Raw genomic sequence first — 25332 nt, 5'->3', positions numbered from 1 at the left:
CAACCCGTGACCATCACAGGATCCAAACTCAAAAGGCTAAGAGAGGAACGAAGCATCTATTCCCAGAAACAAAGAACTTGACTAAGAGGTAAGTTCAAACTGATTTGTCCGTTTTTCTTGAAAATTAGATTTTAATTTATTTTGGTGAAATTACTTTACAGATCCATGACATTAGATAAACACAAACATTGAAACAATAGCAAATGTTGCTTTTATTTCCTCTGAAGTCATTTTCATCAAAGCAATCTCTGTATATCTTGGGATAATAACGACTTGTATTGCATGTCCCTAAAAATATCCTGCTAAATTGATTTTGAAAAATTATTATTTTGATTTGCCATAAAATCCCCACTCTTTGAAGTCTGTGCCGCTGATTAATTCAGCAATCATTCCTGATCAGTTACACGTAACCTTTCCCGCAGGTTTTCAGAATAAGAACTGTATTGAGAAATACAGTGCAGGTCTTAAATTCTGGAAAAAAGTTTGTAATTTTGTGTACAACGCATTGTACAGAACATATACATTTATATCCATCTGCAAACTATACCTAAGGATTGAAAAAAATATAGTAGAAGATAAGAAATAAAAATTTAGTTTAAGGGTATATTCAGACATTGCAGTTAAGGTGCTCTTAAAACTGAACCAAAAACTGTATTTGACATACTGCATGCATTTTTGCGACCGTGAAACATTTATTTTATACTTGTCACTTGGGAAATCTTTTTTTTTTTAAAATATGTTTTTTAACCGCATCTCAACTGCAACATCTATATACATTTTTTTCCTTACTCGGGACCTATATACAGTGCCTACAAGTAGTATTCAACCCCCTGCAGATTTAGCAGGTGTGATAAGATGCAAATAAGTTAGAGCCTGCAAACTTCAAACAAGAGCAGGATTTATTAACAGATGCATAAATCATACAAACCAACAAGTTATGTTGCTCAGTTAAATTTTAATACATTTTCAACATAAAAGTGTGGGTCAATTATTATTCAACCCCTAGGTTTAATATTTTGTGGAATAACCCTTGTTTGCAATTACAGCTAATAATCGTCTTTTAGAAGACCTGATCAGGCCAGCACAGGTCTCTGGAGTTATCTTGGCCCACTCCTCCATGCAAATCTTCTCCAAGTTATCTAGGTTCTTTGGGTGTCTCATGTGGACTTTAATCTTGAGCTCCTTCCACAAGTTTTCAATTGGGTTAAGGTCAGGAGACTGACTAGGCCACTGCAACACCTTGATTTTTTCCCTCTTGAACCAGGCCTTGTTTTTCTTGGCTGTGTGCTTTGGGTCGTTGTCTTGTTGGAAGATGAAATGATGACCCATCTTAAGATCCTTGATGGAGGAGCGGAGGTTCTTGGCCAAAATCTCCAGGTAGGCCGTGCTATCCATCTTCCCATGGATGCGGACCAGATGGCCAGGCCCCTTGGCTGAGAAACATCCCCACAGCATGATGCTGCCACCACCATGCTTGACTGTAGGGATGGTATTCTTGGGGTCGTATGCAGTGCCATCCAGTCTCCAAACGTCACGTGTGTGGTTGGCACCAAAGATCTCGATCTTGGTCTCATCAGACCAGAGAACCTTAAACCAGTCTGTCTCAGAGTCCTCCAAGTGATCATGAGCAAACTGTAGACGAGCCTTGACATGACGCTTTGAAAGTAAAGGTACCTTACAGGCTCGTCTGGAACGGAGACCATTGCGGTGGAGTACGTTACTTATGGTATTGACTGAAACCAATGTCCCCACTGCCATGAGATCTTCCCGGAGCTTCTTCCTTGTTGTCCTTGGGTTAGCCTTGACTCTTCGGACAAGCCTGGCCTCGGCACAGGTGGAAACTTTCAAAGGCTGTCCAGGCCGTGGAAGGCTAACAGTAGTTCCATAAGCCTTCCACTTCCGGATGATGCTCCCAACAGTGGAGACAGGTAGGCCCAACTCCTTGGAAAGGGTTTTGTGCCCCTTGCCAGCCTTGTGACCCTCCACGATCTTGTCTCTGATGGCCTTGGAATGCTCCTTTGTCTTTCCCATGTTGACCAAGTATGAGTGCTGTTCACAAGTTTGGGGAGGGTCTTAATTAGTCAAAAAAGGCTGGAAAAAGAGAATTAATCCAAACATGTGAAGCTCATTGTTCTTTGTGCCTGAAATACTTCTTAATACTTTAGGGGAACCAAACAGAATTCTTGTGGTTTGAGGGGTTGAATAATAAATGACCCTCTGAATAAACGTTTCACAATTTAAAAAAAAAATAAATAAAAAAAAAAATATTCTTTTTTGCTGCAGTGCATTTCACACTTCCAGGCTGATCTACAGTCCAAATGTCACAATGGCAAGTTAATTCCGAATGTGTAAACCTGCTAAATCTGCAGGGGGTTGAATACTACTTGTAGGCACTGTAGCAGAAGTTTTGGGGGCTTGTAAAGAATTTTTGTTTTCCGATATACATTTTTTTATGTATTCTGCCCTGGTGATCTGAAAAAAAACACCATACCTTGTTCATGAAGTGTTTTTTTTTGGAAAAGAAAACACTAAGAATTAAAAAAAATAATACAAAGGTATTAAAAAGAAAAAAAAACACACACCAGAAAAAAAAATTACCTGTAGTGAGTTCTATATTTTCCTACTGATTTACAGCTCAATTTGTTGTATTATAGAAAAAAAGGAAAAAGCTGAAAACAAAAAGTTAAAAAAACAAAATATGAAAAAAAGCAGAGATTTTCTAAAAACTTTATGTGTGTATTAGAGCACCCTAAGAAGGTTGAGTTACGCTCCATGGTGACATTAAGGGCGCTTTTCCGTCTGCGATTTCCTGGTGCGAGTGCGATCCGATAAAAAATCGGATCACACTCGCACCAGCGTTAAACAATGAGACAGTTTCCTCTGTCCCGTTTTTTCTCCACACGAATCGGGCTCTCGGTGCAATCGCAGCATACTGCGATTTGCACTGAGTCTCGGCTCACGTGTGGATAAAATCCCACTGCACCTGCATATTATGTGACTGCAGTGCGGTGCACGCAGAGACAGACGGCGGAGGAGATGGGGAGAAAGTGCTCCCTCCATCTTCTCTGCTCCTGTGATGCGATTGCAAGATCGCATCACAGCCGCGTGACCCTCAACTGACACCGCAGCAGAGGGTCATTTGCATATCGCTTCCGATGCTCCTGCATTGGAAGCGGCACGCAAGTGGAAAAGAGCCCTTAGGCTACATGTGCACACATTGAGTATTTGGTGAGATTTTTACCTCAGTATTTGTAAGGCCACATGCAATGTTGGGTGTTTGCTAAATTTTTTTACCTCAGCTTTTGTAAGGCCATGTGCACACATTGAGTATCAAGTGAGTTTTTGTTACCTCAGTATTTGTAAGGCCATGTGCACACATTGAGTAATTGCTGAGTTTTTTACCTCAATATTTGTATGACCACGTGCAAATGTGGAGTTAGGCTACATGCCCATGGCAGTTTGTACCTGCGGATATATCCGCAGGTACGGCTGCAGGTTTCCCGCAGCTGCTCGCTGGAATCCACAGCTATTTTTAGCTGCGGTAGTACAGCGAAATAGCTGCAGTAAACCTGCGGACCTTCATGCGACTTACCTGCAAAAGTCCCGGCCTCTATCTCCATAGTGGAGGGCCGGGATTTCCGCAGGTAATTCCGCAGAAAGAATTGACATGCAAATACGTGCGGCTGTGGGACATCCGTAGCATGTTCCATAGTTACACGTATCCGCAGCATGGACACAGCACTCCCCATGTCCCATAAGATAACATGGGGAGTGTCTGTACATGCTGAAACCTGCGCCTTTATCTGGAAATTCCAGAAAATCCGTGGATTTTCCGCAGATAAATTCGCAGGTTTAATCTCTCGTGGGCACATAGCCTAATTGCCGAGGGTTTTTTTTTACCTGAAATTATCATTGATAAGGCCACGGGATGCACACATTGAGTATTTGGTGAGTTTTTTACCTCACAATTTGTAAACCAAAGCCAGGAATGGGTAAAAAATAAAGAAGTGGTGCCCGTACTTCTATTTTCCTCTGTTCTGTCTTATAAATACTGAAGTAGAAATCTCATCATATGCTCAATGTGTGCACGTGGCCTTAGACCAGGTTTCCGTGATGAACTTTTGGTGAGTTTTTGATGTTGCAGATTTTCTGCAGCATACTTGCACGTATGTGAATTAGGTTACTTGCAGGTTTTTTTACATGCTTTTTTTTGTGTTTTTGACTCCGCGTTTTTGTCTCTTATTGGTGTGTTATGTTTTAGGCCTCTGACACACATCCATGCCGCCGGTACATGTTTGGTACGCTTTTGCACGTACCGGCGGAAAGGAGACACGTACACCAATGCTACCCTATGGTAGCAGACACACACACGTAAAACCACACGGAACGTGTGTCCGTGTCCGTTTGTACATGTGTGCGTTTTCCAACACGCTGACATGTCCATTTTTCTCCAGCAGCACGGGTGTCACACTGGCCGCACCCGCACCACACGGATGTAGTGTGGATGCGGTCCCGTGTTACACGCGCCGGAGAAAACTCATGTGTCAGAGAAAAAAATAACAAATCTTTACTCACCTTCTCCAGCCCTCCTGTCTCTGATGCTGCTGTCACTATCTGCCGACCGCCGCACATTATGCTCATTTAATATTCACTTCACAGCGGCCGGCAGCAGCAGCAGCAGGGAGTCGGCAGGGCTGGAGACCGAAGATCAGTACCCTGGGCAGCAGGAAGGACCACGTGAGTATGCAAATTACCGGTTCTCCGTGTGTTATCGCGGATAGCACACGGAGAACACATGTGGCCCGCACGTACCTGGTATTTGACTTTCTCAAAGCTTTACTACCATTCTTATGTGCGATTTACATGTGTTTTTGATGCGTTTCTGCTGCAGAAACACACTAAAAACACGTGAGTTTTTTCCACATCTGATGCAAGTCTATGGGGAAAATCTATACATAAAACTCAGCGTACCCACAAGAGAAATGGCCATGTTGCGGATTTGAAACTTGCACCGCCTGTCAGATTATAAGGAGTAATGCTGAAGCACATTGGGCAGGAGATTTCTATAAATCATATCCACTGTGCTGGAACTGTAAGACAATGCGCTTCTGACACAGTGAAAATATGCAGCATCAAACACTTACTAAAAAGCTCCTCATGGGCACACAGTCTAAGGGCCCTTTCACACGTCAGTGATTCTGGTACGTTTGTGCTTTTTTTTAAACGTACCAGAATCACTGACATAGGCAGACCCATTCTAATGAATGGGTCTGCTCACACGTCAGTGATTTGTCACTGCACGTGTCTCCGTGCAGCGTACCCGCGTGTGCGTGATTGCTGCACGGAGACATGTCCATTTTTTTCTGGCATCACTGATGTTCCACGGACCACGCAGTGGTGTGGTCCGTGAAACACGTGCCAGAAAAAAACGTGCTTTTAAAATAATAAACATTTTAACTCACCCGGCGTCCAGCGATGTCCTCTGCAGCCCGTTCTCCCTGCTCCTTCTGTGCCGGCTGATTACTGTCGCGCAAATTCATTATGCGCGACACAGCCGACCCGGAAGCAGCTCCTGCAGGGGTCACCGCCGGCCGGATGCTGCGTCGCGGGAGGATTCAGCACCACGGAGAGCAGGAGCGGGCGCAGGTGAGTGAATCTCTAAGTGCAATCACGGACCACGGAGAACGGAGCCCGGATTGCATTTAGACAACCCACGTGTGCCGTGATTTTCGGCACACGCAGGGACATGTGCGTGTTTTACACACCAGTGAAAAACGTCTGTGTTTTTCACTGACGTGTGAAACGGGCCTTAGGCTCCCTTTACACGTCTGTTTCCACACATACAGGATACACGTACAGCCATTAAAATCAATGGGTTTGCGCACATGTCCGTGTTTTTACAAGCGTGTCCGTGTGCTCCACATGGCGACTTGTTTGTTTTCTGCCAGCAGCACGGGTGTCACGCAGACTGCCCAGTAATGTGATCCATGTGACATCAGTGTGACACGTACTGGACATAATACATGTCACATAAAAATAAAGAAATTTTATACTTCCTGTCTCCAGCGCTGCTGTTTCTGCCTCTGCTGATACTTCCAAGTCCTGCTCAGTCAGGCCTCTTTCACACGTCCGTGAAAATCATGCACGTTTTTCATGGACGTGTCAAAGGTGCGTATTGCCCTCAGTGTGCCATGTGTATGGCACACGTGCGTACTCCGTGTGTTATCCGTGATAACACACGGAGAACGGGAACTTTCTACTCACCTGTCCCTGACGTCGCTGTCCGTGGTGCTGATCTTCGGTCTCCGGTCCTGCCGACTCCCCGCTGCTGCTGCTTCCGGCCGCAATGAAGTGAATATTCAATGAGCATAATGAGCGGCAGTCGGCAGCAAGTGACAGCAGCGGCAGAGACAGCAGGGCAGGAGAAGGTGAGTAAAGGTTTGTTTTTTTTTCTCACAGACACATGTCTTTTCTCCGGTGCGTGTCACACGGAACACATCCGTGTGGTCCGTTTACATTACGTGTGACACGTTTGCGTTCCGTGTGACACCCGTGATGCCGGAGAGAAAACGGACATGTTGCCGTGAGAAACACACGGACACACGTAAGTACGGAACGGACACATGTTCCGTGCGAAAATACTTACATGTGTCTAAATCCATAGGAATACCTAGGTCTACGTGTGTACATGTCTCCGGTACGTGAGAAAACTGCCAAACATGTACAGGAGGCACTTACGTGTGAAAGAGGCCTTAAGCTCATGTATATTTACTGCACTCATCGCAGACCCAGAAGTACCAGCAGCACCGGAGACAGGTAAGTATACCAGCTCATGCTGTCCATGTGGTATCGAGATGTCACACGGATAACACAGGGACAGCACACGTAACACACACACACACCTACACAACAGACCGTGAAACACGTGTATGTTTTACGCGGACTTGTGAAAGAGGTCTAAAAGCGCTGTCTGCACATGTGCTTTTTTTCTTGCTTTTTGGTTACTTTTTAAACTGCACTGTGTCATTGACAAAATGCATGCGTTTTGCTTCCCCAGTCTATGATAAATTACAAATTTCCATCCGCACGTTTTTTTTAGGCAGCGTTTTGTTTGACAAATATTTGTCAAAATCGCTGCAGAAAAAAAAGCAGCATGTCACTTCTTCTTTGCACTTTGGTTGCGTTTTCCACCCATTGACTTCTCAATCTCAAAACACAGTTTCACGGATGTGTGAAGGAGCCCTTAAATCTCAAAACAAAGAGAGCAATATGTTTTCTTAATAAACACTTTGCTTTGATGAAAGGGTTAAGATACCCCAATTCTCTAATTGTACTAATTGGATACCTGAGGGACTATTTAGGTGTGTGCTCTGTCAGAGAGCACAGAGTGCTTTAGGAGCTGAGTAATGATTTTAAACACTTCTTTTGTGCAGTTTGGCAGGAGCTGGTTCTGTGAGCCTTGGAGAATGCCCCGTCCTGATTCTTCTCGTGCATTGGGGGCATACAATGCCAGCCGAGGCCGCCCACACTTGGGGCTCAGTGCAGAAGAGTAAGTAATTAGGTTTGATATAAGTGGTCAGTAAGATATTTTGATGAAGTTGTACTGTGTTGCTGCAGATGTTGGCTTAAATTTAAAATTTTCCTCCCAGAAAATCAAGTTGTGTTGGTATAGTCTTGTTTGTAATTTTTACACAAATTTAGGGCATAATTTAGCAAATTTTGATTTAACCTTCCTGATTAAATGCCACTCAAACCCCCTCTCCCCGCAATGTGGGGGTGGGGGGTGTGTGCGTGTTGTAGCATGTCAATCGTTTGGGGGGGGGGGGAAGAAGTGTTTTTTTTTTGTGTGTGAGGTGGTGTGTGTGTGTGTGTGTGTGTGTGTGTTTGTTTTTTTTTTTTTTTTTTTTTTTTTTTATGTAAAGTTAATTTTCCCTTGTACGTACTGATCACCTGCCTGGAAACTCAAGCAGTCAGTGTGTCTTAATGCATTTATGGATTTGCACGATGGGCATGTCAACTATATATTAAAAACATTTTCAAAAGTTGTGTTTTAAAAAAAAAAAAAAAAAAATCCTTCTGTAGGTGTGCTGCGGTTTTGGTTGAGTAAAGTGATGGAGGTTGGTTAGTGTCAAGAGTTGTGGCGTGGATAGCAATTTGGTTGCAAGCTGAGGGACATTTTGGATATTACTAAATTATCTTCTGGTGACCCAGGCTTTAGAGATTAAGGAAGTGGTGTGCAATGGCTGATACCTGAAGGGCAGTGTGTGGTTTGTTTGGTGCTTTATATATGTATGTGGCAAAGCTGGACCAGCTTTGCCAAAGTCCTTTTTTGAGCTGGTGCTTTTTCTTAGGCATCTTTTTGAGGCTTTTGTAAGTGAACTGGTAACACTTGTCAGTAAAAGTGTTCAATATGATCACATATTTGCCCATTCTGGGCTAGGATGCAGTAGTGGTTGGGGATGTTGTAGAACTTCTGGATCTGTTCTCTACAACTGACTAGGCAGGAAAATGGGTGGGTTTTATTTACTTTGAGTGGTTGTCATGTGGCGTGTTTAAAAGGTATTTGGCGTTTGGTATGGCACGTATAGGACCTTTATTAAAACATGTGGTGGATTTGTCATGGTATCAGTTTTTAGAAGTTTTAAAAATTGAAAGTTTTGGGGATGGAGGTGGACAGGTTTGCAACATATTCATTTACAATAGGGGCTGTTATGGAGCCTTGTTAGGTAGGCATGCTTGGTGGGAATACTAGGACATTTGTTTGTCAAGAAGCAATAAAAGCTGATGTGAGGAATAACTAACTCAATTACCACTTTGCGTGTAGCAAACCCCAGTTGAAGTGGTTAGGGGTGCAAGGTATGAGTTGGCATCTAGTTCTATCAGAATGTCATCGGTTTGTGAGGCTGGATCACCTCCCGGGAGCACTGGTACTGCACGTCAGAGGAAATGAATTGGGAATGCGCCCATGCACTAAACTGATTAGGGACATTCATCAATTTAATCAGATATAGTGACTGAAAGTTTTGGCATGGGGCTAGATTAAAAGACTAAAGCTGGGGTCACACATAACGACGACGACAACGACGTCGCTGCAACGTCACCATATTCTGTGACGTAGCAGCGACCATAGATGATCGTTAGTAAGCTGTCAAACATGGTATAAAAAGCAGCGACGGAGCAGCGATCATAGCGACGTCGACGGTCGTTGTGTGGTTTCAGACGTAGCGTAGCGTCCCTGCTGCGGTGTCAAACAAAAGGATTATCAGCTTATCAGCATGGCGCAGCGGGATAGCAGCGTTCAAAAAATGACCTGGAGCATTTAGGAGCGAGCAGCGATTTCGCAGCAGGGGTCTGATCGTTGTTATGTGTCACACATAGCGACGTCGCTGTTGAGGTCGCTGCAACGTCACAGAATATGGTGACGTTGCAGCGACGTCGTTGTCGTCGTCGTTATGTGTGACACCAGCTTAAGAATAAAACAGTGAACAGAGCAGTGGGCGGTTTTGTGGCCAGGAATGGTGGGATCGAGGTAAGACCCTTTGAATTAGAATCTGGTCATGTGGATTTTTGGCAGTGATGGGGTTTACTTAAATGCTTTGGATAGATTTATGGACTCCAAGTAATCAGGAAGATGTTGCGCAAGCATGTCTGGGTGATTTGCATTATGGAGTGTCAGGTAATGCTCACAGTGGGGAAGGGGTTCTTGGCATTTGTCAAAACTTGGGCTGGAGGTTACACATTGTGTAAGCTGCAAAAACCCTAGTACGTGCCCTTATCTACCGTCTGGATTATTGCAACCTCCTGCTCTGTGGCCTCCCTTCTAACAGTCTTGCACCCCTACAATCTATTCTAAACTATGGTGCCCGGCTAATCCACTTGTCCCCCTGCTACTCCCGACCTCTTCTCTCTGCCAATCCCTTCACTGGTTTCCCATTGGCCAACAACTTTAGTTCAAAACACTAACCATGACAAAGCCTGTGCCTCCCCCATACTCTGGAATGCTCTGCCACAACACATCAGACTCTCGCCTAGCCTGGCAAGCTTCAAAAGGAACCTGAAGACCCACCTCTTCCGAGAAGCCTACAACCTGCCATAACCCTCAGTCTGATAGTGCAGCGCTGTATCAGCTCTACCCTCACCTACTGTATCCTCACCTATCCCTTGTAGACTGTGCGCCCTCATGGGCAGGGACATCTCTCCTCCTGTACCTGTTTGTGTCTTGGATTGTTTATGATTATTGTACCTGTCCCTATTATGTACACCCCCTTTCACATGTAAAATTCTTATTCTTCCTGTAGTTAATGCTGGATGGTCATTTTGTATAGATGTTTATATCTGGTAGGTTTTTTTAAACCTCAAAGAACCTCCTTACCCCAAATGGTATATTAGCATGTATGCAGTTGAAAAGGTAGGAACTGGTAACTTAAGGGGCAGCTGCTAATTATATAATATAAAATAGTGCAAACAGGTTCATCTCCCCCTCCCCCCTATCCCCGAGCAGATAACCTTTTGTTGCTAACCTGCAGTCTGAATATATAGTTAAAATGTATGGTTAGTTGGACAATAGCATGTTGGTGACACTTTTCATGATCTGGTTTTATAAAATCTGGGAGGTGTTTTGTTTTTTAAAGGAGTTTTGAGCATCTACTGTACATAACTGTAGCTGTCAACCACTACATGATGCAATTTGTGTTAGGTGTTTTGGAAAACAATCCCACAAATCAGCCCATATACTTTATCGTTAAGTAGTAGTTTTTAAATGTTCTTACAATTTTATTTTGTAGAGCTACTGGAATTGCAATTCTTGCTATTATAGCTGCCTTTGTGTTGATCATTGGATGCTGGTATTTCAAAAGGCGCAGTGGCTACAAAATACTAAAGGTAAATGTATTACCGAAGTTATGAATGTGTCTTAACATACATTAAATGCCCAAACCTGTGGATATTTTGGCTAAAATATGCATAATAGACAAGTCTACTTTCAAAATGAGTTTGTTTGTTTGTTTTTTGTTTTTTTTGTTTTTTGTATCAATACTTGTAGTATCTTAGATATAAAGTCTTTAATTTAAACTTCCAGTCCTGATTTTTGTCTTGCATTAGTTCTTGGTTCGACTTAATACTCCAATGTTGCTCAATGGAAGGCGGGCAAAGAACCCTGAGGTTAGGAAGAATTTATGGGGAAAATGTGCCGCCCCCGCATCAGCAGCCGAGCTGCTTGGATCCGGATCTGTGGTGGCTTGAGGGGTCTCTAGACCCAGGGGTCGCATGGTCACTCGGAATAAAGGGGAAATATTTACACGATATGGCTACAGTTCGTGACGCCACCCATGGTGTGTGGTAAGGTGGAGTACCACCGTTGAAATTGGGGGTACCCGGTGGCGATGGTGTGGGCAGCTAGGTGTTTAACCCCCTCCACGGTTAGGGGGAATGCCCCAGGACTCTGTGATGGTGACGGGGAGGTTCCATTGTGACAGTAAGGGCCACTTGTTTACTCACTCAGTCCAATAACTCTGACACTGACAACTGTGGTAAACCAAAGTTCTGGACACCGCTGCAGCTGAGAGGGAGCACGCCTGGATCCGATGTCCATTGGTGTTGCCTGTTAGTCTGTGACCTTTACCTTTGGCACCTAGTCTACTGGTTGGTCCCTTTTTAGTGTAAAACTAATCGGGTCCCACTCACCAGTATGGCTAACTGGGTAAGCTTGTCTCAGGGTTCACGCTTGGGATTTTCTGGACCATGTAATGGGAAGTCCTATCCCCCTCATTGCGCTAGTACCCAGATTTTGGAGCGGGTGGAGAATGGATCTTGAAGGCTCCGTCCTCGTCGGGTAAATTATCAGGACGCCTGAAGCTCCTTCCTGACCTAGGGTCTACGTACCCCATCGTGCCTTGGCCACTGCCCGGTGATGGCACAAGGCCACCAGCTGTCCTCCTTGATAGTCCGTTCCACTTGTCACGATCCCCCTGCGACCGGGGTCCAGCTCCTACCAGGCCCAGACCAACGTTTGCCACCTAGTAGTCTCAAGGAGCCCAGCTCCTGACCTCTCCTCTCGAGTCACTTCTCATCTCACTGTCTCCTAACACTCCTGACCTCCCCTTAACAAATCCCCCAAGTGGGCAACCCTATTCCACTCAGATCGGCCACTAGTGGGTGTGGTGCAGTGTTCCTAGGATTTTGATTAGCTTGTTCTTGGTTACAGTCCCTGACCTTTGGTGTTGCCAAGGAGGAGGTGGATATCTTACAGAAGGGCAGATTGCACAATACCCTGTGACGACCTGATAGGCCAGGGCATCACAGAAACATTTCCTCAGCTACAAACTAACCAGCATATATCCCTGGATTTACAGTCACTAAATTTGAAAGCTGATAACCATAAGTGGCCTGGATTTCTTGCGTTTAAAATGTACCCACTGCAACAATGGGCAGCCACAGTAAATATCAATAAACACAACTGGCCTCAGTCTGGCAATTCATCTTGCTGAAACTGGGCAGCATGATTCAGAGCCTGGATGTAAGAGTGCAGCGTTTCAGAAAAAATATTCTTAACAGAACCCATGGCAAGAGACCTCGCTGGACTAGCTGCATCTCCATGTGTCCCACCCTCCCCTTTCTTAACTCAGCTTGAAACTAATATTTAGTGTGTGGCTGCCTACTTGGTAACTTGAAAGTGATGGACAGTACAATTGTATAAGAAGTCATACTATGCCACTCAATGTTGGTGTTCCTTAGCATTAAATGGGTTGTCCAGAACTTGAACATTAATGATCTAATCAGGGGAAGTGTGACACTCAGAATCCCAGGTGATCAGCTGGTCCTGATGCTGGCAGCAGCTGGAACTACATGGTTGCACTTGCACAGCACATATTGGTCAATGGCATAGTGGCTACAGTAAAGTAATGTCGAACTGCTTGGATCCAGGGTTACTGTGGCTCGAGGGCCTACGGACCCCCGGGGGCTTGCGGCCACTCTAATGTAAAGGGGTATTTACAGGGGATAAATGTTTGTGAATGCACGTGTGGGTTGCAGTAAAGGGATTACCAGGGCTGATGGTGTGGGGGCAGCAAGGTGTCAGTCCCTCCACAGGTAGGGATGGCTCCCAGAGAATGGGGGAGGAAGGAGGTATGGTGATCGGGTGGCTTGGCCTTGGGAAACCAAGGTGCAGGGGTTAGGTTACTCACTGTGGTAGTCTTGGTGCTGGATTATGTGGAATAAGTAGACACTCGCACAGATGGTAAACCAAAGTCTCTAAGTACCACAGTCGCTGCAGGGGGGAGCCCGTCCAGGTCCCACTCCCACCGGTGTCACTTGGTAAGTCATGAGCCCTGCCTCCGTGCACAAATTGACCTTTGTGGCCCCTCGGCTTGAATCTTTCAGAGCCCCGCTACGGCAATTTTGCTCTTGATGGATGGCACTTGGGATTTTAGTGGTTTGTGTGCCTTGGAGAACCCCATTTCCCACCCCCTCGTTGTGCTGATGCCTTCAATCTGAACTCTTGGGGAAAGTTCATAAGGAGACTATCCTCCACAGGTTAATTATCAAGGTGCCTGAAGCTGTGCTCGTTACCGGTAAGGTAATTGGGCTTTCTGATGTGCCGCCCCTGCAGCGGTTCAAACCGCTCAGGTACAGGGGTGATTATTTGTGGCTCTAGGGTCTCTGGACCTAGGGGCCACACTCAAATGGGGTATTTACAGGGGAGATATAGTTTGTGGCACCACCCGTGGTGTACGGTAATCGGTAGTGCTGCCGTTGGGAGTACCTGGGGTGATGGAGTGGGGCAGCAAAGGTGCCGTTGCCCTCCACGGGTAGGGGAAGGCCCCAGGACTCTGTGGGATGCAGGGGTCACTCAGGTACTCAGTCAATATGCAGACGCTGACAACCGGGTAAACCAAATCTCTGTATTGCTGCCGCTTGAGGGGAGCACATCCGGGTCCCGTCCCCTATGGTGTTGCCTGGTGATCTGTGACCTGCCTCCCTGCCCTTACATTTAACTTCAACGTGGTGGCCCAGTAGTCTGAAACTTGACAGGCCTCGCTCCCCACTATGGCTAAGTGTGTGAGCCTGCTCTCAGGGCTCATGCTTGGGATTTTCTGGACCATTTGTTTGGAAGGCCCTATTTCCCCCCCCCTCCCCCCACCTCGTTGAGCTAGTGCCCCGATTCTGGAGCAGGTGGGGATAGATCATAAAGGCTCTGTTCTCAGGTATTGCCAGGTTGTCTAAAGCTTCTCCCTGAACCAGGGTCCATGTGCCTCGCCGTGCCTTCGATCCCAGACCGGTGACAGTGCCAGGCTGCTGATCGTTCTCCTTGACAGATCCAGGCACCTAGCCGCAATCCCCTGCGACTGGGAGTCCGACTCCCCTAGGTCCAGACCACCGTCTGCAACCTAGACTGCTTCTCTTGGGAGCCACCAGTCCCAACCTCCTCTGAGCGCCTCACAACTTGAGGGCTATTTCCCAACCTTCCCGCACTCACTGACTGACAACACTACTCACCCCCCCCCCCCCACCCCCCCAAGTAGGCGACTCTATTCCACTCAAGCTGTCCACTGGTGGGTGTGGTGCAGTGTGTATCTAGGATTTGATTTGCTGTTGGTGGCAACACCTCAAAATGGGGACCCAGAACCATGAGGAACTTGGAATACTGCATGGAAGGGCAGCTTGTGCAGTACCCTGTAATGACCTGATAGTCCAGGGGTGTCACACTGGTGCCAACAGTCCTCCTAGACTGTGTCCGTTACACTCCTGTCCAGTGTTCCTGATACCGGTCCCAGACTCCTGTGGTCCCAGACCACCATCTGCAACCCAACCTGTCTCCTCCCTGGGATCTCCAACTCCCCAGCTTCTCACTCTGAGGGCTACTGCTGAAGTGACCCTTCACTTCCTTGACTCCCCTCCCGCCAGTCTGCCTGACCCCCTAGGTGGGCAGCCGTGCTCTAACTTGACCAACCAACTGGTGTCTGTACAGGTCATGGAGTGAGGTGTGGTTGGGATTTGTAGTGCTGATGTTAGTGAACCTGTTGGGAACCTGGAACCATGTGGGGGTTTGACAGGATGCAGTTCCCTGTAGCACCCTGATGTATTCATGGGTGCTACAACTACACAGCCCCCCACTCTCTCTTCCTCTCCCCTATTGATTTGAATAGGAGGCAGATATACAGTACCCAGCTGTGGCCACTGTAGAGTTGTGCAGCTCCACAACTAGTAGTTCTGGCTGGGAACAGACGTTTGGTGGTTATGGGTGTTGCACCCCCTACTGATCAGACTTTAACATTGAGAACCTCTCTTTGACAGGCTAAAGTCCTGGACAACCCCCTTAATTCTTGCCTTTGTCAAGCTTTTTTGATCTAGTGGATGCTACCTTGTAGTTAGGTTTGGTTTCTTAAAAAATAAAATACTTGGCTTAATCAATTTACTATTTACACCCTAAGGCTCCTTTCACATTGCGTTTTGCCTTACGTTCACAGGTCCTGTCGGAGCATCCGTCCGAACCGCCTCTCCCCCACTCTGCAAAGCGTGTTTCGGACACATGTGCTGGGAGGCTATTCACTGTAACTGAGCACACTACATTAGCGTGTGCTCTGTTTTGTGCCATTTTTGCACATATACATTTTCTGCAGACGGACACCCGAATGTAGTCGACTACGTTCGGGTGTCCGTCGAAAACTTATGTGCAAAAATGGCACAAAACAGAGCACACGCTAACGTAATGTGCTCAATTACAGTGAATGGCCCTGCCAGCGCATGCGTCCGAAACACGCTTTGTGGGGTGGGGGAGGGGAGGTTTGGAACTATGCTCCAATGGGACCTGTGAATGTAAGGCAAAACGCAATGTGAAAAAAAGCCTATGTGCGCACTTGTTTTTTTGCTCAAAAAAAACACCCTCTAGCCAAAAAAGCATCAAAGCCACGTGCATTTTTGCCCCTGTGTTTTCATCATTGTCAATGGCAAAACTCAGAAAAGTGACCTGCTGTGTTTTTGTTTTTTTTTTTTTTCTTTTCTGCAAGCAAAACTGCTGACAAAAAAAAGCAATGTGTGCACAAGCTTTCTCAAATCTCAGACTTTGCTGGGAATGGACTGCATGCAGTTTAGGGGCACAAACTGCACCCAAAAAAGTAGCAAAGTGTGCGCACAGGGCCTTAATGTCATACTTATCCTTTTTAGAAGCTATCATCAACTTCCTTTAACTTGGTCACTTTCCTCTGTTGTAGCTCAGCTGTGCCTTTCACATATAAGGATTATACATTGCATTGTGTGGTTGGTTTGAGTTTGTCCTCTTTAAATGTTACATCCAACATTAAAGCGGTCTATAAATCCCTCCTGAAATATATCCCTTCCTGTGTTGCTTCTAAGACCTTAAACTAAATTTTAGACTAAGGACTAACAAATTATAAGTTTTATTTCTATAGTGCCAACATATTCCACAGCACTTTCCAATTCAGAGGGGACATGTACAGACAATGAGACAATACCAAAAAAAAATTAAGATACCAGGAGTGAGGGCCCTGCTTGTAAGCTTAAAATTTTGTTGGGTTTTTTTTTTTTTTTTCTTTCCAAAATTGCAAGTTATCCTTAATGCATAATCAAAGAGGCTGAGCATGCCTACCTCCGCTTCATTCAGGACTGAGGGCTTCAGAGTCCACAGGCTGGACAAGCAGCCAACAAATTATTCCACAATCCTATGGTAGCATGGATGGTCTTCTCGCCCAGATGGAAACTTTGAGAATCTGAGTACAACCATTTGTTTTAGATGGCAATGTATTTTCCTTTTTATAAGCTCTAAAATTTTCTGCTTTCAGTCCCAGCACTTTAATCCAGCTGCAATCCGATCTATGATGGGCGCATCCCGAGAAACTGGAGAATGTAAACTGGCTTTACAGGATTACAACACGCTGAACAATGTGGTATTTAAACTTTTTTTTTTTTTTTTTTTTTTTTTTTTTTTTATATATACCAGAAATTGGGGCATTGAGCTGTAATTTGATACAGGGAATACCACTTAAAATATATTTAAAAAGATGTATAGATGTAAAATCAGACTCTTGCAAAAGTTAACAAACACATTACAATAAATTTTGGGCTTGGTTTTTTTAAGTCACTTTAAAGGGAACCAACCACCAGGGTTTGCACATATAAAGAAAAGGTAGCAGTATACTAATGCTACAATGGGGAATCAAATCATATCGTCACTTTCCAGACTGTATGCTTTCATTGCATTGAAAAATATTTGATCAAAGTTCAAGAAATCAGTGCATCGGGGGTCTGCACTGAAGGTTATGTCTTCCTTTATTCCTCCCCTGTGTGGTTTCATGGCTTTTATGTAACAAGATTTCCTCAGTCACCACAATGATAATGGCTGGTGCATGTGCAGTATACACTGACATATTTCAGGCTTTTCAATAAAATGGCAGTTGCCTGCACATACCATTATCTGGCACCATCTTATTGAAGATGTGGTCTTCTGGCTTGACACATCTGCTGCTAATCCTGAGAAAAGCGTCGTCCTCTGAATTGTCCATGAACTTGTTTCTGCGGTAAGCTGCTGTTATGGGGTGGGGTCTACTCTTGAATACAGTGCTATCTTATTGACCTGATTGAAATACTTCAGAATGTATACTGCGCACACACCAGCCATAATTATAATTGTGGTGACTAAGGGAATCTTTACATAGAAGTCATGAAGGTACATGGGAGAGGGGGCGTGGCCTGCACGCTGATGGCGACGGCTGCTTGAAGGAGAGCTCTGTGCTGAAGCAGGATAAACCGGCTCTTATCAGCTCACAGATAACAGGATTACCAGCTACAGGAGGTGTGAGTAACCCCAGCCCCCAGCTATGCCTAAGGGGAGACCTAAAAAGACTGGCACTCCAGCCAAACTGACAGACTTCTACCCCCTGGATAGGGATCTCTGCTCACCAAGCAAGATGGCTTCACACTCAGCTTCTTCCCACTCCTCACAGGGAGGAACAGGCTGTTTAAGAGGCTGCACAGCCATTCCTTTGACAGAGGAAACAATGCAAGCTCTGCTGAAAACGCTGAGGGCTTCCTTGCAGGCTGATCTCAGAGAAATAGTAAGAGAGCTGAAGGAAGAGATCAGGTCTCTAGGGGTTCGCACAGAGCATGTAGAAACTAAGATGGCTGAGTTTGCAACATCACATAACAATCTGATAGATGCTAACACAGCTTTGGAAAAGGAGGTGGAGGCACTAAAACTTAAAATCAGTGATATAGAGGACAGATCCCGAAGAAATAACCTAAAAATCAGAGGGATTCCCTCATCAGTAGCAGATAAAGACCTCCAGGAATACTTCTACAAGTTTCTGCAGCTTATACTCCCTGGATGGGACACTAGAGACCTGATAGTGGACAGGATTCATAGAGTCCCGAAAGCCAAAGGCATAGATCCAGCTCTGCCTAAATATGTCCTGGCTAGACTTCATTTCTATAAAACAAAAGAAGCTGTGCTGCACACACTGAGGGGAAATCCAGCCCTGCCAGACACTTTCATGGGACTAAAAATCTTCCCAGATCTTTCTGCTGCAACTCTTAATAAAAGAAGAGAATTTGCCCACCTTTCTAAACTCCTTAGAGATCAAGACATCAAGTACAAGTGGGGTTTTCCGGTGAAGATGATAATTTTCAAAGATGGAGGCACTCACATATGTCATACTCCTTCTCAGCTGGGCAAATTGCTGGATGACTGGGGAATAGCCCACCCACCAAACCCTGGTGGGCAGGAGAATCATAGAGGCCCTCCAGACAGGATTAACCCTGAATGGTCAGTAGCTTAGCTGGGACTCCTTCCTGCTTATGGCACCTGCTGTCCCTGCTCCTGTGACACGGGATGTCACGTAGCCCCCCTGATGGTCTCGCCTATGGCGAGCGGTTATACACCGGGCACCCTATTCGGGGCAAACCGGTGTTGTTGGAATTTTTTTGTTTTTGTTCCTCTTCTCACAAATGTTCCTTAATTTTTTCTGGAAATTTCTCTCAATTCCTTGCTGGTCTAGCCCCTCTCATCCCTGATGGCGTTCCTGGGAATTCAACCCCCCCTGCGGCTCCAATATGAGAATTAAGATATTGTCTATTAATGTGAACGGGCTCAACTCCCCAGCAAAAAGGTCAATGATGTGGAGAGAGGTCAAGGCATCTAACTGTGATATAGCGTGCATTCAGGAGACCCACCTTCTTTCCACAGATAATAAACGGCTACTTCATCCAAGCTTCCAACACACCTTTTTTGCTAATGACTCAAAAAAAAGAGGAGGAGTGGCCATTTTAATAAAGAACTCAGTGGCCTTTAAATTGATAAATGTCAGTTATGGAGCGGATGGAAGATATATTATTTTGTCTTGTTATATCAACAGCGTCCCTTATACCTTGGCAACGGTCTACTCCCCAAATTCATCACAATTGAACTTTGCTAGGAAATTTTTCCAAGCATTCAAAGATACTGCCACAGGGGCGGAAATCATCTGTGGAGACTTTAATATACCTGTAATACGCTCCATGGATTGCTCCAACACCAGCATCCCACATGCTAAGGAACTTAAGCATCTCATCAATGAATTCCATTTTCATGACATCTGGAGATATTTGCACGCATCAGAAAGACTATACGTTCTTCTCTTCCAGGCACCGCTCATACAGTAGAATTGATTTTTTTTTTTTGGTCGACAGCAAATCTATAAGTAATTGTGTGGCAGCTGATATTGGTTTAATTACTTGGACAGATCATGCGCCGATCTCTTTGTCTGTTCAGGGTAGCTTTAATGTTCAAAATTCCCCTAGGTGGAGACTGAATACCAGCTTGCTTGGTAGGCAGAAGGTACATGATGAAGTAGAGTCAGTGTTAACAGAATATTTTAAACTTAATAATAATGGGGAAATTTCTGACGAGACCCTGTGGGCTGCTCATAAAAATAGCCTCCATCCAAAAAACGGAAAAAAGACGCAGATATTAAATATATATTAACCCGTATTCATCACCTTGAATCCCTGAATAAAGCCAAAGCATCCCCTAACTTGACTAAAGAAATTGTAACCCATAGATTCCAACTAAGATCCCTACTCCTGCAAAAATACGAACATAATCTTAAAAAAAATAGATCGACATTTTATGCTATGGGGGATAGAGCGGGGTCCTTATTGGCAAGAAGGACGAAAAAACGTGAGATCCAATCACTAGACATCCCATTGAAATAGCAGAAGCATTTGCGAAATACTATGAGGCCCTGTATAATCTAAAATATGATTCCAATACGTCACAGCCGACTCAAGTGGATATACAGGGTTTCCTAGACACCCTGGATCTTCCCCGGGTCTCAGATGAGCAATTAGAGGAACTTAATCTTCCCTTTACTACACATGAAATCCTAGGTGCCATCAAAATGACTAAGTCTAACTCTGCCCCGGGCCCCGATGGGCTGCCATACGAATATTACAAACAATTTACATCCACTCTGTCCCCCTTTATGTCAAAAACCTTCAATTTTTGGCAAAATAAAGGGTCAATTTCTCCAGACAACTTAGAAGCGATAATTATCACGCTACCAAAGCCAGGGAAACCTGCAGACACCCCGGGTAATTTTAGGCCCATCTCACTCCTAAATTGTGATGTTAAAATTTATGCCAAACTAGTGGCAGATAGACTTCACAAAGTGATCCCGACCTTAGTGGCTCCAGATCAAGTTGGGTTTGTGACAGGGAGGCAATCTAAGGATGGCACCAGACGGATGCTTGACTTGATTGGACTGGTGGAGATATCGGGTGAACCCAGTGCATTCCTGTCTCTTGATGCTGAAAAAGCCTTTGACAGGGTGCACTGGGGATACCTGGAGAGAGTTCTAACAAAATTCGGGTTCTTGGGGAACATCAAGTCATCCATTCTAGCCCTCTACTCTTACCCAAATGCGTCAGTGTTGGCATCGGGGTTTCTGTCATCTAAATTTCAAATAAGAAGTAATGGCACCCGCCAGGGGTGTCCATTGTCTCCCGCTATTTTTGCTTTAGTGGTAGAACCTCTGGCGGAAGCTATACGAAAAAACATAGCCATTTCTGGTATAAGAGTTGGGGAATTTGAACATAAACTTGGTTTATACGCAGACGATGTGATAATTAATTTCCTGTTCTAACCTTGCAGTGTCGATTCCAGCAGTGGTGAACACATTATCAAACTTTTCTAAAGTGTCGTATTATAAGCTTAATGCGGCAAAGTCTTTGATACTGCCGTTTAATGTACCGGCGGAGGCCAGGAGTGCGCTGGAGGGGGCCTTTCAATTCAAATGGTGCGACAGGGGGATACCTTATTTGGGTATTAAGCTGACCCCATCGCAGATGTTAATTAAAGAAAATTTGGAACCTCTGATCCAAAATTTAGAAAAGGAATTGGGAAGATATGAAAAAATATCATTGTCCTGGATGGCCAGGATACAGTCCTTTAAAATGGTTTTCTTACCCAAAATATTGTATGTGCTCAGATGCCTTCCCATCAAAATTTCTCACAAAACCCTGATGAAACTTCAATCGTTGACTAACAAATTTGTCTGGGGTAATAAAAGGGCTAGGGTCGCAGGTAAAGTGTTATACCCCCCATATGACTTAGGGGGATTGGGCACCCCAAACATAACGGCATATTATAAAGCCTTACTAATTGAATCACTAAAGGAATGGTGGCGTCCAGGTAATTCACATAGATGGGCTCAGATTGAAAATTTCCTGTCCCGCCAGGGCTCGGTCAGAAGAATGATGGAAGCAGAATATTTGAGCCGTTCACGGTTCTCCCCGTGTGTTCCCACCATGTCAGCCTCCCTGGAGGTCTGGCGAAATGACTTGATTCATAAGATTCAGATTCCTCTTTCAGAGATTTCCCTCAAGTCGTTGGAATCTCAAATCCCCTTTTTGAATCTGGCCAGGTGGGAGGGATCGGGCATTACAGTGCTGGCGGATCTATACTCTGATTTGGGTGTTAACCCCTTTAATGAAATAGTATGGGAACACCCCTCTTTAAAGGGCTGTTTCTATCAACACATCCAAATTGGTCATTTTCTGGCCTCTAAATTTCCTCCAAAGTCAAAGCCTCTGTTACCTACAACAAAAGCTTTGGTATTTAAAAAGATAATTAAATCCAAAGGTATCTCCTCGACATACAAATGGCTCAATAACCCCCCCGAAGAGCAAAAATCTCCTTATATGAATAAATGGGACGTGGAGTTGAGTGTCTCTACCTCACCTTCAAACTGGCACTCGGCATCAGCAAATATCCAAAAATATTCCAAGTGTATAAATCATCTGGAGCAACTGAAAAAAGTACACCTGCGATGGTATCGGTCCCCAGCCAACTTAGCACAGTTCCTCCCAAATTATTCGCCACATTGTTGGAAGGGCTGCCTCCAAAGGGGTACTCTTGGTCACTGCTGGTGGGCGTGTCCCAAGGTTTTCTCGTTCTGGTTGGAGGTGTTTGGCCTGATGGGTGAGCTGACAGGCAATCGTATTAATCCGAATCCGGCTCTGGCAGTGCTAAACGTGGGTATAGAGGAGTTCTCTTGGGAATCCAGGGGTTTATTAGTTCACATTCTAGTAGCTGCCAGATATTGCATAAGTTTGCACTGGAAATCCCCAAAGACGCCTACATTAGTTGAACTATATAACCGAATTAATCTCCAATGCCAATACGAGTTCTGTCTGGCTCACTCCATCCGCGCCAAAAACAAAATACTTCAGATTTGGGACACGTGGTTAAACTCTGTATATGCATCCCCTGTCAGGCATCTGTTTCCAGGACAAACTGTTGATAATTAAAAAAACGGGTCAAATAGGCTCAGTGTGTGTTACGCAGGGAGTTCACCCATACCACATGTCAATGGTCAAGGTGTTTAAATCTCTGTTGTTGTTACTGCTCGGGCTGCCCCAAAACGCCATCCAATTCCCTCCCTCCCCCCTCCCCGGTTGCCTCCTTGCAACCATCCATGGTTCTCCCCCTCTCCCCCACCTCTCTCCCCCCCCCCCCCCCTTTTCTTATCTTCCTTTCTTACTCTCTGGTTCTGGTTGTTTGGATCCCTCATTTTGAGGATTAAAGAGTAAATTGGTAGGTTGAGTCTATACGTATTGGGTATTGATTAACCTAAAAAAGTTGCAACTTGCATCAGACATGATTGGTGGTGGTGTGACCGGAAATGTGAATCATAATCAAAGGTGACACTACCACATGTTACAGCGTTGTTTTCTTTGTGTATTATTGCCAATGATACCTGAATTTCTCCTTTTTTTTGTAATGTAACTTCCTACAATAAAAATTGATTTGATTGGATTAAAAAAAAAAAGGTACATGGGAGAGGAATAATAAAGGAAGACCTGACTAACATGGTCCCACCCCCTGCTGCTCACACCAATTTAACTGTACTGATTTCTGGAACTTTGATAAAATGTTTCACTACAGTGAAACATACAATCATGAAAATGGTATGATTTGATTCACCATCCTAGTGCCAGTATGGTACTGCCTTTACTTTATATGTGCAAATTTTTTTTTTTTTTTTGTTTAAGATCAATTAACACAATGCAAGAAGATGTAGCCCATTTTTACCATGGAATAAAATGGAAATTGTTTGGGTCTGGCCAAAATTTGCCATTTTTGCATAAAAAAAAAATGCATGGACAGTGCAATTTCAGCTTGGTAAAGTTGGATCATGTTTAGAGTCAACTGCAGGTCACACTGGCCTTCCTTTAACAAAAGTGAATTTATACTTGTCAATCTTTCCCCCTCCCCTAAATTTAAGACTCCAAGACGAAGGCCCTTATTAATCAATACAAATTCACTAGAATTCTGGTATAAATTGCTTTTGAAAAGTGGCAATTTTGGTGTAAATTGGAGTTGTGCCAACATTCTGTGACTTTAGCAATTTTCATACCAGTGGCTAGAGCAATGCCACAGCTCATCTAATTCATGACTAGGACATTTAGGCCAGATATCTTTCTCCGATGTAATACTTCTGGTGTGGTGCCACTCGTCAGACGCTTTTACTCTTAGGGTGAAAACACATCTATGCGAGTAAAATCGGTCCGACTGGGCTGAAAAATACTCGGCTGATTTTAGCTCACATTAGGTGCGAGTGCAACGCAAGTGCAATGCTTTTTGCTCGCGCGTGTCACGTTTGCGATGCTAGTTTCATGCAACATCTTAATTATATAAAACCTATTACACATGTGTCATTTAATTTTAACTTTGGGAATGTGATGTCACATTCATCTGAATATTTAATGAGCTTAGTTCCTGCCACACTCGCAAATGTGAACGCTGGTGCGCGTGTGATCCTACTTTTAATCCCCTTCCATAGGAAATCATTGAGACAAATGGTGGGAGAAACTCGCAAAAAAGCAGCATGCTGCGATTTTTTTTTTTTTTTCTTTTTTTTTTTTTTTTTTTCAGTCCGAATTGGACTGAGAAACGCAGATAAGAGCTGAATCATTCACTAACGTGTCCGATTCCAATGCGAGTTTTTCTCGCATTGGTCTACTGCGAGAAACTCGCAAATGAGAAGCAGCCCTTAAGAGGTGTGAATCTCTTTAATCAACTGATTCCACAATGCGCCCTCTTCAAAATAACTTGTCTTGATGAATTTAACTTTGAGTGATGATTGATGTCCACTTAGATTTGAGAGAATTTTCATGTAACTAAACTGCTTTTCTTGAACAAAAGAAAATGTGTTTATTTTTTTTTTTTTTTTTTTTTTTTTTTTGGTAGGTACCTGGAGCACCCCCTGCATATGAGAAGGTTGCTGGAGAGGTTCAGCCACCACCTTATACTCCATGAACTGAGCAGAAGCAAACCTTCTTATCTGATATCTGTGGTTAGCATAAATCTAAAATATGTATATATTAAAAAAAGTTGTTAATGTAAGATGCTTGAGGAGAATGTAATTCTGTGTAGTTTTGGAAGGTATAACTTGGTGTCAGGGTCTTGGGATTATTGCTCTCTACTATGAAATTCTAAGAGTACATCTGTTTAAAATAAATAACTACATATACTACATAGTCAAGTTTCTTGCTGTCAATCATGGTCCAATCTCTATGCTAAAGGTTCACTACTCAATACTGATAAAAAGCTTGATGGCAAAATAGCGGGGTCAATACTGTAAGTTACTGAACACCTCATTATGGAACCTTTGGACTTAAAAATAAACCTAGTCCGTATTTAAGTGTTACTCTACTTGTTACTCTTAGAGGTGGAAAGGTGCTCTAATGTTGGGCCTTGTAGAGTTAACCTTATTTTGCAGTCTGCATGGTTATGGGATTTTCTGGGGGTAAGGTTATAAAATAAACAATGTTCTTCTGCTG

The 25332-nt window shown here is 44.3% G+C and overlaps 1 protein-coding gene across 1 annotated transcript; it reads left to right on the top strand.

Moving 5' to 3' along the window:
• Positions 1–25051, top strand: MLANA (melan-A). The gene is made up of 5 exons (XM_075339678.1): positions 1–88; positions 7434–7549; positions 10785–10881; positions 16797–16901; positions 24740–25051. The coding sequence occupies exons 2-5, from the start codon at positions 7467–7469 to the stop codon at positions 24806–24808; spliced, it is 354 nt and encodes a 117-aa protein (XP_075195793.1). The 5' UTR covers positions 1–88; positions 7434–7466; the 3' UTR covers positions 24809–25051.
• Positions 25052–25332: the final 281 nt, after the last annotated feature.

Source organism: Anomaloglossus baeobatrachus, chromosome 1, assembly GCF_048569485.1.
Source record: "Anomaloglossus baeobatrachus isolate aAnoBae1 chromosome 1, aAnoBae1.hap1, whole genome shotgun sequence".
NCBI lineage: Eukaryota > Metazoa > Chordata > Amphibia > Anura > Aromobatidae > Anomaloglossus > Anomaloglossus baeobatrachus.
This window is presented reverse-complemented; position numbering and strand designations above follow the sequence as displayed.